The 12,839-nt window shown below is 36.0% G+C and overlaps 1 protein-coding gene across 22 annotated transcripts in view; it reads left to right on the top strand.

Moving 5' to 3' along the window:
* Positions 1-12,818, top strand: part of LOC141438818 (muscle calcium channel subunit alpha-1-like) — a 187,827-nt gene extending 175,009 nt beyond the window's left edge. For 14 of the 22 annotated variants that reach the window (XM_074102809.1, XM_074102820.1, XM_074102812.1 and 11 more), the window contains 9 exons: positions 156-324; positions 801-900; positions 1,598-1,673; positions 2,275-2,358; positions 2,640-3,139; positions 4,834-4,937; positions 6,282-6,388; positions 7,106-7,169; positions 8,320-12,818. In XM_074102809.1, the coding sequence (XP_073958910.1) occupies positions 156-324; positions 801-900; positions 1,598-1,673; positions 2,275-2,358; positions 2,640-3,139; positions 4,834-4,937; positions 6,282-6,388; positions 7,106-7,169; positions 8,320-8,544 (1,429 nt within the window). In that variant the 3' untranslated portion in view covers positions 8,545-12,818. Of the gene's footprint in view, positions 1-155; positions 325-800; positions 901-1,597; positions 1,674-2,274; positions 2,359-2,449; positions 2,488-2,639; positions 3,140-4,833; positions 4,938-6,281; positions 6,389-7,105; positions 7,170-8,319 lie in introns of those variants that run through there. The other 8 variants (XM_074102825.1, XM_074102829.1, XM_074102827.1 and 5 more) reach the window with 6 other exon arrangements.
* The last annotated feature ends 21 nt before the right edge of the window (positions 12,819-12,839 follow it).

Raw genomic sequence — 12,839 nt, 5'->3', positions numbered from 1 at the left:
TGAACCACATTCCAGCAAGTGAGGTGCAAAGATATTTCCGGCCGTCATACATATTTACGGGTGTAATAGTAAATCCGAAAGGAAGCAGAAAACTTTCGAACCTTACCCACGTCGTATCTTTAACCGAAGAAACTAACAGTAACTTCTTCCATAAGGTTTAAGAAACGGAAAGAACAGGAGATGAGGCAGAACGACGAAACTGGCCACCAGATGACGCTGCAGGCGGGACTCAGGACCTTGCATGAGGCAGGGCCTGAACTGAAGAGGGCTATCTCAGGAAACCTGGATGAAATCGCTGCTGAATGTGATGTGCCCATGCATAGGGTAAGGGCATTATAACAACACTATAGAGCAATAAGCTTTGAATAGACACATTCTCAAATAACAAACGATCATTGGTTAAAACCCGTTGAACTAAGTAATATAAGAGCAATAAAATGAAAAATCATCTTTCTGGTCCCGTTCTTGATCTATAATGTTAGCCATAATGTAATGTTTTTTATAATGCTCATATGTCATACATAACTCTTTTTATGTCTCAAGCCATAAATTTTTCAGGAACTTTGAAATGCCCATCCTGTAGAACTCAATAGGTTAGGTTAGGTTAGTTAGTACATTCAGGAATTATCTATACTTAAAAAAAAATAAAGATTATGACCTGACGAAAATGCAGATGAGGCCGAAGATTTACTCAACGGTTTAGTAACAGCAATAAAAAAATCCCTGTATTTATCCAAAAACAGATGACGGAAGCGGACCCTTCCAATCTATTCATAATGGTTAATGATTATATTCTTCAGAGAAACCACTCGTTATTTGGGGGCGTGTGGTCGAGCATCCGTCGGCACGGGCCCAACCGGCACTTCCACCGGCACCGGAAGCCTGGAGACCCTCCGCCAGGTATAATATCAGAATATCAAACGTAAGTCTCCGTTTCAACCAGAAATGTGGGAGGATGTTTTTCATGAACCAATAGAAACGCTTCATTTACTAAGCCTCGCTCCACTAAACTGTTTCCAATAGAGATTTTTAACCTTGACCTTGACATCTTCGCACATCAGAACACAGCCTAAACAAGTTTAAGTATTCCGCCTTTAATAGTTATTTATGTGGCTGGTGCATAATGAGAGGCATTAAAGTACGAGTGTGGTACTTCGGCTCGTTTCATAATAAGATCACACGAGTGTTTTAATGCCTAATTATGTATAGCCGCATACATAACTTTATCTACATGCATATCATAAGTTTTCTATAATATGTTCAGATATGGCCTGTATTTTGACTTTGACTTTGACTTTGACTTTGAATAATAATTATTATCTACATGCATGTCATAAGTTTTCTACAATATGTACAGATATGCATTGTTAAAAAAAGTATTACCGATACTTTAATGTAAACATTAAGATGCACTGTACTTTAATGTGAACATTAAGATGCACCCGCAGATACCAGGTTTCTTAATAAAGGCCATTTGATAGTCGTTTCTGAACATATAATAGGGAAGTTATGATATGCATGTAGATAAAAAATCTTAGGGTTCAGTGCGCAACCTTTCTTTTCGATGTGTGTCAAACAACAATGTTTGTTATTACAGAGGGAGTGGGTAATCATTTAAGTTCGATGATGCAACGGGAATACGGAGTGGGGGCTTTGCCCCTGGCACCCACAGTGTAAGTTGTTTGCGTTGTTATCCAATCTACATAACTTAATGCAAAAGGCGGTATCAAAAAAATGCATTTTTGAACTATTTATAGTTATACCATGTTGTAGCTTAAGACATTCTGCGAAAAGATGGTATAAATAACTCAAAGCTGTATTTTTTTCGAGATACTGCCTTTTGCTTTCTTAGGGCACAATACTCGCATCAAACTAAGTAGTTAAATGGTAAGGGACGAGCGTCCAGGCGGGGTCACTGCATGGTGCCATGGAAGCTCGTAAGACCCTGGTGTGGTGCGCTACATGCGTTGATATTTTCGCTCTGTCCCACATTTAGGCAACCAGCTCACAAACCAGCGCTGCGGATGATCAGGACCGAATCCTCAAGCGTCGCAAGTACTCCTCTTTATTATGTAAAGGATTATGTATTTGCGGCCAATTGCGGCGCTTGCTGTTGAGACTTTAGGGCCCTGGTCAGCCGACTTAAAGTCCTTTATAAGGCCCTGTCGTCCCGGTTGGTCGACACTTCTGGGGATCCAAGAGCTGGCATATCAAATGGAAGTTAAATAGAAATTACACAGTACACTTTTAATTTTGAGTACTTATATGTTCCAGACCAAATGGACAACCAAAAGAGCAAATACCACTAAGGCCTCTCATATTCAATGGCGAATCAGAAAAGATCTATCAAGTGCTGGAGTGAGTACCACACCTTTTTAAAACGCTATAGAATCAACGCTTTAGTCTCATCTAATTCTAAGTCATTAAATGTCAATCCCTTACATTGCAGAAGAACCACAAATGATCTAAAGAACGCTATTTACAAAGGTAGTCAAACGTGTGGTTTTGAGTTTGTTTTTTCCCAAGTAGTCGAGCCGTTTGCGGCGCACAGCACCTAACCTTAGACTAGACTAACCTTTCCTAACACAATCATCTTTATTTCACTGCATTCTTGCGTGGATTCTGGTAACGTATAACAGCAATCAGAAGTCAAATTACCCGGAAATGCTCGGGCAGATAGGCCTCGCGTTCGGATGCGTCAATTACCTCACGACACCGAGCGAGAGCGCTCCAATCCGGACGTCTCCCGCCGTTTCCCGACAAAAAATCCATCCTGAAGACTCGACGTCGTCGAGAGAGAAGCTTTCAATGCCCAGGAAAGCTTCACCGGAGGATAAGACGCCATCGCCAAACGCGTTCGAATCCATCCAACCCAAGATATCCCCGCATCTCGCGAGTGATTTCACGCCGACAACAGAATCGAAGACGATGACGCTGTACGGTTACAACGCGGCGGCGAAGATACCGTTTGCGTTTTCGCACGCCAGAGAGCGCGCGGCGCGCGGCGGGGAGCGGCGCAGCCTGCGCGCGCTGCGGCCGGCGCACGCGCATCACGCAGGTCGGATGGTGCGCAGCGCCTCCTCGGGCGCGGCATCGCATGCGCCGCCCGCCCCGCTTATAGCTCGTCCGCACTCGCCAGGTCCGCACCATGGAAGCATCCTTCTTTTCTTTCAAATTCTACATTGTCCCTTTTCTACCTGTAACTTTTAAGCCAAAGCTGACTAACGTTTTGAAATTGATACTTAAATAAAACTTGTAAGTTTCTCGTATATCTTCTCGTAAAACTACACGGCAGTGAAGATCGACTGCGCTGCGTAGAATACACAGCGGGATGAAAGAGCCTTAACGGCACGTGAGGTCCAAAATACTTTAATCGTATGGTACTTACTGACATTATAAAAACTTACTGATTCATTTGTTAGAACTTCAACTCTACGCGTAATTATTTCTTTGATATGTCTTGTAGTAGATACAATGATATTGATATTCTATTGACCAATCCTAGTTTCAAGATTAGATTTCACAGCTTAGGTTTTGTTGCACTCGATAGAAATCAAGTGGACTGCAATAATTAACAATTAGATTTCATTTGTAAATTTAATTCAGCATACTTTGTGAATTTAATTCAATCGTATTTCATTGTATTCATAACTTAACTTTAATTTTATTTTATTTGTTTTGTTCTCATTAATTATTATTGATTGTTTGATTGTTTTTATGGACTTAAATTAAAAATAAAAATATCATTTCACTTTTTAACTTTTTCATTAACTCGTAAAAAAAATATATGCAACTTATATTATAATAGAATAAAATGTTAATTGACGTCTCTAAGAGATGCAGACCAACTAATTTCTTAGATTTATCATCGATATTACTTTGGTAGGTATATATAGCTACAAATATAATATCTTGATACTTATTCCATATTTATGAGAGAAGGAAGCTTCCACAGCTTGTAGACAAAAATATTGCATCAACACTAATATAATTAGTTGGCTTACAGAATCACAGAGAAAAGGAAGAGACGGTACATAAACACGATCACAATAAGCTTACTCAAATCACAATTTCACAAAATAACACGACACGTCTAATATATGCACATTAATTTTATACACATTTAATTAAGCTAAATTTGCTCTCACGTTCTGATCATGTTAATGAATTAATCGGTAATTAATAATTTAATAACTAACATAAGTAAATTAACTTTTAATTAAACTAATGGCATGTAAAGTCATAAAGCTAACTATAGTGCATCTTAGTTCAGGTAGGTTTAGAAGCTTAATAGATAACATAAAATGTTATTTCTTTACTATTTGTTTGAGCACGACTGCTTGTAAAGGACAAATCGAAAAATTTCACGAGAACATCTGATTTATTTGCTAACATTATCAATAAATAGAAAAAAGCTTTAGATTTTAATTAAATAGAAAGCAAACTAGATAAATGCTTCAAACTTAGTGATATAATTTGTAAGTCAGTAGAAGATTTTGTAAAGTTATACATTTAGGTTAAATATTTATAATCAAAAGTTAACCAAACATAGAATCAAAAATAGGCTTTTAAAGGTTAGTTGATACTTGCGTAGAAAAAGTTAAAATTCCAGAGCAATAGCCAAATGTAATTCGTAATCAATAATCTACCTACATACCTCTAAAAAATAAAATAAGCTAAACAAAGGTGGATCTTAAGAAAACTTAACTTTCCTTATTCATTTATCATTTTCACCTCAACGTTCTTGAAATTTCCGATTTGCATTTGGCTATTACACGACGTAGACTAAGTCGTCAAAATAAACATCAAACTTCACCATAGCATGCGTTGCAGGCGGCGATAGCACAGGCCGCGGCGTTGTCTCTCTACCAGGGAGCCCTCGAGGGATCAACTCCTCAGTTCCGGTGGTGGGGTCTGCTGAGAGCCTGGTTACCAGGGTATGGACCTTTATTAAAGATAAAAATATTGACACTTGATGTGTTTAGCTGCCTAATACTTTGTTTAGTAGAACAAAATACAGGGAGTCTGACCATGGAGCTTCAAATCCAAGGTTCGATTCTTCTCGCATAACTAAGCTAAGTACTTTTGTTCTGCAAGTTTTTAAAAATTGTTAATTTAATATTTTTCATACAGATTTAATGTAATTTCAATGTATGCGATACAATACAAAATTGACAGCACATTGATTTATCTAAGAGATGTCAAATAAATGCCAAAAATTATTTAAAGGCCCCAGTACCAGGAGACGATAACACCGCCAAATCCGATACGATATTATAACGATTATAATAAAATTTGAGGATTATTAATAAATTTTCTAAATTCAAGTTATTTGAAAATGTTACAAAACAAAAGTAGCTTATGCGAGTAGAATTAAACCTTGAATTTAAAACCCCATCATCATCAGAATCATTATGTATTAAGCAGCTAAACACATCAAATTTCAATACCACGGAACGGGTTAATCGAGATGTATTTCTTAATTAACTCGTTCTGTGGTATTGATTTAAGGATATTTCAAGTTGGTATTTAGCTAGGCTATTATATCAAACTAGCTTTTGCCCCCAATTCGCCCGCGTGGAATTCGGTTATCGCGCGCTGTTCCCTCGGGGACTGCATTTTTCCGGGATAAAAAGTAGCCTATGTCACTCTGGGCCATAAACAATATCTATGCCAAAAAATCATAAAGACGTACAAACATACAAACACACACACTTTCGCATTTATAATATTAGTATGGATTAAGTTGGTACTATGAAAAAAAATGTTGCAATTCCAAAGTAGTCTTCAGAATTACAAAAATATTAGTAACTGGTTTGAATTATTGCTAACCCTTTAGCTTGCGATACTCTATTTAAAATCATCTCCATTTTCATTAATCACCTGGTAATGAAGGGTAAACTGACTTTTTTTAAATTAATTACCACAGTTGAGACTTTTTAACAAGCTAAGTTACCTCGACGTTTCGACCACATTATAATGGCCGTGGTCACAAGTAAACTGAATTTACAGGGTGTCAGTCGTGTCTACTTAGCAGCGAGATGCGGTATTTAATTACGAGTGGAAATCACGAAAGTTTAAAATATGATTATACTGATTTTTCTTTCTGTAAAAAAGGTTGCCTGGACGAGATCGCTCTTAAGCGATAAGGCCGCCTAGTGCTTACCTTGTAATTTTCTCTCTGTGTACCTGTTTTCTGTATCGCTTATTATTTCTGGTGTATGTACAATAAAGAGCCATTGTATTGTATTGTATTGTACTGTACTGTTTTTATTTGACAGGTGCTAGCTGAACAGGGTTTAGGCGCTTACTGTGACGCAGAATTCGTGAGGAACACCTCCCGGGAGATGCAGGAGGCGCTCGAGATGACGCAAGAGCAGATGGACAGGTAGTGACGCGAGGCGCCACCATGATTTGCTCAATATTCATCATCATCATCTCAGCCGTAGGACGTCCACTGTTGGACATAGGCCTCCCCCATAGACCTCCAGTTGCTTTTGTTGGCAGCAGCTTACATCCACCGTGAACCCGTGGCTTTAACCAGGTCATCCATCCATCTCGTATCTCAATATTATACTCACAAAATCCGACTTAGTAAAATCCCGGTTCGAACGGTTTAACCTACTCGTGCGAAGCTGCGAATAAAAGCCAGATAAGAAGGTTAAATTACGTATCTATTGTTTTATGTATCATAAAAAGAAGGCTTACATTTTCTTTCATCCCAGCCCACGTCCCACTGCTGGGCACAGGCCTCCTCTCAGAATGAGACGCTTTATTTAAAGGCCGGTAACAAACCAATGATTCTCCTTGAGTTGTCGGTAGGTACTCATAGGCGGTGGTGATAATTTCGTATCAAATGATCATCAGACATCAAAAGCTTGTAAAGAAAAGGCTCCCAGTTTGTCAGAATTAACTTAATCACTCATGCATAACATAAACATTTATAATAGTAAGTGACGTGTTGATCAGTAAAGATAAAAGTACAGAAAAACTACGAAACAAATTATTCTATCATCAAAAACAACAACACCACAAAGCAACTCTATAATCTATAGTCGATGAAAATTGTTCCAAGACCAAAGCTAAAGCCGACATTTTTTTGCAGGGCGGCGCATCAACTAATGATCCATGAGAGAAACCTAAAACAAGTACAGAACCAACCACAAGTTGTAAGTATTTACATAGATCAATTCATCTGGGGTCGATAACACCATTAAATTGTCCAAGTCCTCAAGCCTAACAATTAATTTGAACCTTTACAGATCTTAACCTTTTAGGTTAGGTAATGCACCTACCCTTTTCGTATTTACACCCTTAATTTAGCTTAGGAAAAAAATTAGGCCGTGGTAAGTTCTTAGAAAACTCCTGTAGCTTCGATCATGCTCGTAAATAAGTGAAACGCCATTTAGTGTTACTTGTAGATTCTTGTTTAGAGACATTTTGACTTTATTTGTTCCCCTGTACTCATTTACTTACTTCTGATCAATGTTAGTTAGTACCCCAGTTTCATGCTTATCGTCATTCAATAAACTTGATAGGTATGTATGCAGTAGGTATAGGTAGTCCATAAATCTGAATCACGTACCAGGGTGGAACCGTTTTGCTAATAATGTCATGTTGACATCCCATACATCGGCTAAAGAAATCATAGCTAAATTGATTACGAAAAGGTTCCACCCTCGTACGTAATTCAGTTTCCTCGACTATACCTTAGCCTGTTAGTAATGTAAGCAATAGCTACGAGTAAATCATTTTGTTATTATTCCCAGAATAAAGTTGAATATTTCGCAAACAGATCACTTTATCATCTTGGCAACCCCCCAATGGTTTTGAAAGACCTATCCAACGATACCCTATACACTATAGGGTTAGTCGAGAAAAAAAAACACCCCCACCTTACGTCTATGGGAGGTTCTTACCTTAAAAAAAATAGTTTTTATTTTATTTTACCACTGTCGGCGTGGCTGTTATGTACATTCATGCCAAATTACAGTTTTCTAGTACTAACGGACTCTGAGTTTAGCCGCGGACAGACAGACAGACGGACGGACAGAAATGGAAAAACTATAAGGGTTCCTAGTTGACTACGGAACCCTACAAATGAGAAAGGTAAGACAAACATAAGTATTCATCGTTTATGTACAAAACGACTAAGCACATTGAGTAGGTACTCTATAGTTTGCATGATATTTCTATTAAATATTTAGCCAAATTATAATCTTAAAGATAAAAGGCATCAAGTAAAGAACATGGTGGAAATCGGCCCCACGTAGCTGCCACCTCATCCTCAACAGCAGATCGAGTATAATGAATGTATAGGCTAACGTTTATGCCGTTCTAGGGCGACATCATAGGTCGCCAGTACCACCCTTACCACCAGCCAGCGGCCATGCCGCCGCCACCCTTCAAGCCCTTATAGCAGAGAGCGAGAGACGCGCCGCGCAAGATGGCGTCCCTCACCAAAATGGCGAACACACACAAAATGGCGCGAGACATCACAAGCACCACAGGAGAAAAAGAAAGCGCAAACCGGTACTGGTGTAACTTTAGTAGATACGTTTAAAAGTTAAATTTTTTGAGAGAGATGCTCAAATGTTTTGTTTTATAGTTTCTGTTTAAACTTGCTAAATTATATTTATATTTAATTCTGTGTATGGCAGAGAAAAAGTGAGATTAGTAACTCTAAATGATATTGTAAAGGGCCAAGGGTTTTATACATGTTTGTTAGTAATTATACAGCTTCGAACCTAATGTTTTTTTTAATAATTAAAAAAGAAAATATTAGCGTATTCGTTCGTCTTGGCCCTCTAGATTTAGAAGATAATTTCTAATTCAGAGAGAGAAGTAATTATCTCGGAATACAATACTTAAAAGAGATAGTTACGTTAACGTTGGATACAGTTTTTTATAATTTGATCTTTTCCTAGATATGTACTTTTACAGTTATTCGGAAATTGGATAATTATCATAATTGTATTAACTAACTATATACCAACTGTATTTGTATATTCCAATGTGGATTCCATGTGCTGTTGACATAAAATGTTGACCTATCCTGTCTTCAGAATTATGTTTTGTTGTTATTGTTAACCAGGGAAAGCAATTTTTTTCTTATTTTTTCTGTGTGTTTCTGAAACTTCGGTAAATTTTGCAGAAGTCAATAGAGACACCTCAACCAAATTCCTAACCGCATTTCCCGTTTCACCATGACAATACCTAATACGAACACAATGAACTGAATAAAATGTCTAAACTGTAGATGAACACAATTTTCCGTAGCGAATCTAGAAATAGGAGTTTGTTTATCGAGACGACTGAATTTAATAGTTATTTGCTAACAATTTTTCGAAATTTGGCTCAAATGGATTTGGGGGTCAACAAGCATTTGCATTGCTCGAAATAATCTGATTATTAGGGAAACGGCTCTAATGAGGCTCTATGTCTAGACATACATATCTGGGCCAGTCGTACAATATAAGAAAACAAGTTGTTTTATTCATCTTGCAAAAAAATCTGGGCGCTGATTCTCGTAGATATCAAAACATTCAAGATTGATATAGGTGTATTTTATCGTGAATTTGTAGGTATACCTAGAGGATTTATTTTCTTTTTCAATGGAACATCGCCACCGTGATAAGATCAAAACTCAGACTATAAAAATTTATTATCTTGATATTTTTGAGAATTGTTGCCCTGACTTTTAACAAAAAGATGCGGTTATTAAGATTTTTTAATAAAGTGAAAAACACTTATTTATCAGGATGAGTAACCAGTTATTGAAAAAAAACATGATTTAAATTATTATTTATAACATAAGTAAATAAAAATATTTTTATTTACATTCGGCTTTGCTAAAATGCATACAAACAAATCGGATCAAATACAAGTCCAAAGTTAACGTGTACAGGAGTTTTGTAGAGTAAAAAAAAACCTTGAAAGCGACGCTGCGGTCTGTGTAAAATAGCAAATTTAAAACTATTTACCGCCACGTGATTTTATTTTCTCGATTATTTTACTTTTACACTAATAGTGATAGTCGACTTTATTTATCAATATCCGATACCAACCGCTAGGTGGCGTACCCGCTTTGTTGCCACCTCAGCGCCATCTATTCACGAATTACAATAATAATGTCGTAAAACGAATTATTAACTGATTAACCCGTCGCGCGCGTACAACAACTTTTTTGGGTACTTTTCGACTAGTACCCTATGTTAAAGGGTGATCGAAACTATGAAATAGTAACAAAAATTGACTAATCACGAGTACTTAATTAGACGTACCTACTTATGCAATGTTCTTACATTCAAGCCTTTTGGCAAGTTTTTACCCCTCTTTATGTAATAAAATAAGGAGGATTAAAATAAAAGCAGTAATAGAGTAATAGTTGAATTACCTCTTTAAGCGCTTTTATATTTGCGCCCATGAACTAGTGCAATTCAATTATTTTACCTAGACGCAGTAGCCATAATTATTATAGTATCGGAGTGTTTCTAACTATCCTGTCCTGAGTGCGAATTTTCGAATGTCACTTTAATTTCTGTAAATAATCACCTGCATCGCGCAGTCGAAAGTTCCTTTCCATTAAGAGATTAACAAAATTGAAGCGAGCTTACCAAATGGGAACAGCTTGATAACAAATTAATTATATCGTAAAAACACCCAATTAATTAACATGGGTTAACATGTTTATACACTCGGTCAAACAATTAAACAACTGACTAAATGACCCGTCTAAAGATTTAACTTCTCTTAATATGTATACCTAATACGTTTTTTAAAAGACAGTAATGTGTAAGTAGGAAAATTGGCTCACTTTGGCGTACTAAAACGCATAGCTTGACTTTGTAATTACAACTGCAATTATTTTTTGTTTTATCAAGCATTTAAGAGGGAAATACACGCCTTGCGCAAATAACTCGTTTCCTTTTTTATTTGAAAATATTGACGATTTTTACAACCTAGCTTTATAAGAACCCCTAGGAAGTGCCCTTTTAAATCGAATAAACGACGTAGTTTAGCGATCATCCTTTTAAACGAACCACATTCCTTTAGACATAAGAAAAATAACATGTATTACGATTAAATTATTCAGTGATTTTGTTGTCTATCTATACCTGAAGGGAAGATAAAATTTGTGAGAAAAAGCGAGGGAAACATTTAAAATCGTTAAGTAAATCGACACTAGATGGCAATGTTTTTCCAAGATCTCATTGTAGATAGCGCCATCTAGTTTCAATTAACCAAATGAATTAAATTTACTCTCGTTTTTCTCGTCCAATGTTACATCACACAGTGAATTCTATGCTTCCCTGTTCTTAAAGTGCCAACTACCCTTCTTCAGTTTTTCGGAGAGCCCTTTTATCTTGTTGCTGTTGCATTTGAATGCTTCCACGTATTTATGCTGAGGCTAACTTCAGACTGGTCTTGGCACTTTTCTTTGATATATGTATAATGATGAAGTTAGCCGCAGAGGCAATACTTTTTAGGAGTGTTCTCTTACCATATTTCTTGTTAAATTGTTGTCCTTTAGATATTTGACTATGCTTTATAATATTGTGATTACATAAAATTGTATCCTAGATGTTTGGTTAATATCTGTTGTGTATATTTGTCTGTTTATTCTATACTATTATAGTTTATTAGAAAATTTAAAATGTTTTGTTTTGAGCTGATGATAGTTATTTAAATTTATCCTATTTCTATTCAAAAAGCAAGAATGAAAGCAAAGAAATTAGTCTGCAAGTAAATATTATATTATTTATTACAAATTCCTAGTACCTATATGTTTCTGTTCGGATTTTTAATGCTTTCTCATTTCCTAACAGGGATTCAAAAATCACATTTAGTGAAACATACAAAAAAAATGTAAATAATGTACAAAATTTAATATTCAGAATTTAAAAATATCTTCTTTTCTAAGTACATAATTTTTTATATTCTATAACAGATTGGCTAGATCACTGTAAATAATTATGTAAATACGAAATGTAAGTGAAAGATATATTTATTCCGTCAATCATATTAATATTGAAACATAATTATATTTATTGTTTAAAATGGACATTGTAAAATTGTTTTTATTTAATAAAAAAAATGGATGCAACCTCTTTACTTGTTTTTGTAATCTCACTAGAAGTTACCCTAATGCAGCATTTCTCAAACTTTATCATACCCTGGCCTGGTTATTTTAAAAGTTTTTTCTCTCCTATTGCAAACAGAGAAAAAAAAATTGTCCGCATAATTATGTAGATATGTGCGATGGCCACCATTAAGGGAGTTTGCTTTGACATAAAAGTAACACATCTCACATTCACGAATGAGTATGATTGATTGTAAGCAATGAGGTGCAACTCAACTCAATATTTTACATAGTATGAGTACAGTTGAGGAAACTGAATAACATACCCGGGTGGAAGCTTTGTGCTACTTATGTCATGTTGAAATCCCATAAATCTGCCAAAGAAACCATAGCAAAATTGGTTATGAACAGGTTCCACTCTGGTACATGATTGAGTTTCCTCGGCTGCACATACATTTGGCAGTAATTCTATGTATCTGACTCAACCTTGTATAAAAAATTTCAAGCATTTTAGACACACATCCTAAAGTAGATTTTATTCCAGGTTGAGTCAAAGACCCATCAAATTCTCACAATTGATGATTTAATGACAATGTAGTATATTTTGTAGTATGAATTGTTCCATTGCATAGCAGAGAAACAACCATACAGTTGTATTTCTTCAAGCCATTACAAAATATGATAATTGTATGAGTAACATTCATCTGAACTGAACTTTTGTAACTGAATGTTTTAAGATTAACTACCAGTTAACATA

The sequence above is a fragment of the Choristoneura fumiferana genome, chromosome 19 (assembly GCF_025370935.1).
Source record: "Choristoneura fumiferana chromosome 19, NRCan_CFum_1, whole genome shotgun sequence".
NCBI lineage: Eukaryota > Metazoa > Arthropoda > Insecta > Lepidoptera > Tortricidae > Choristoneura > Choristoneura fumiferana.
The sequence above is the reverse complement of the archived record's forward strand: the minus strand, read 5'-3'. Positions and strand labels throughout refer to the sequence as shown.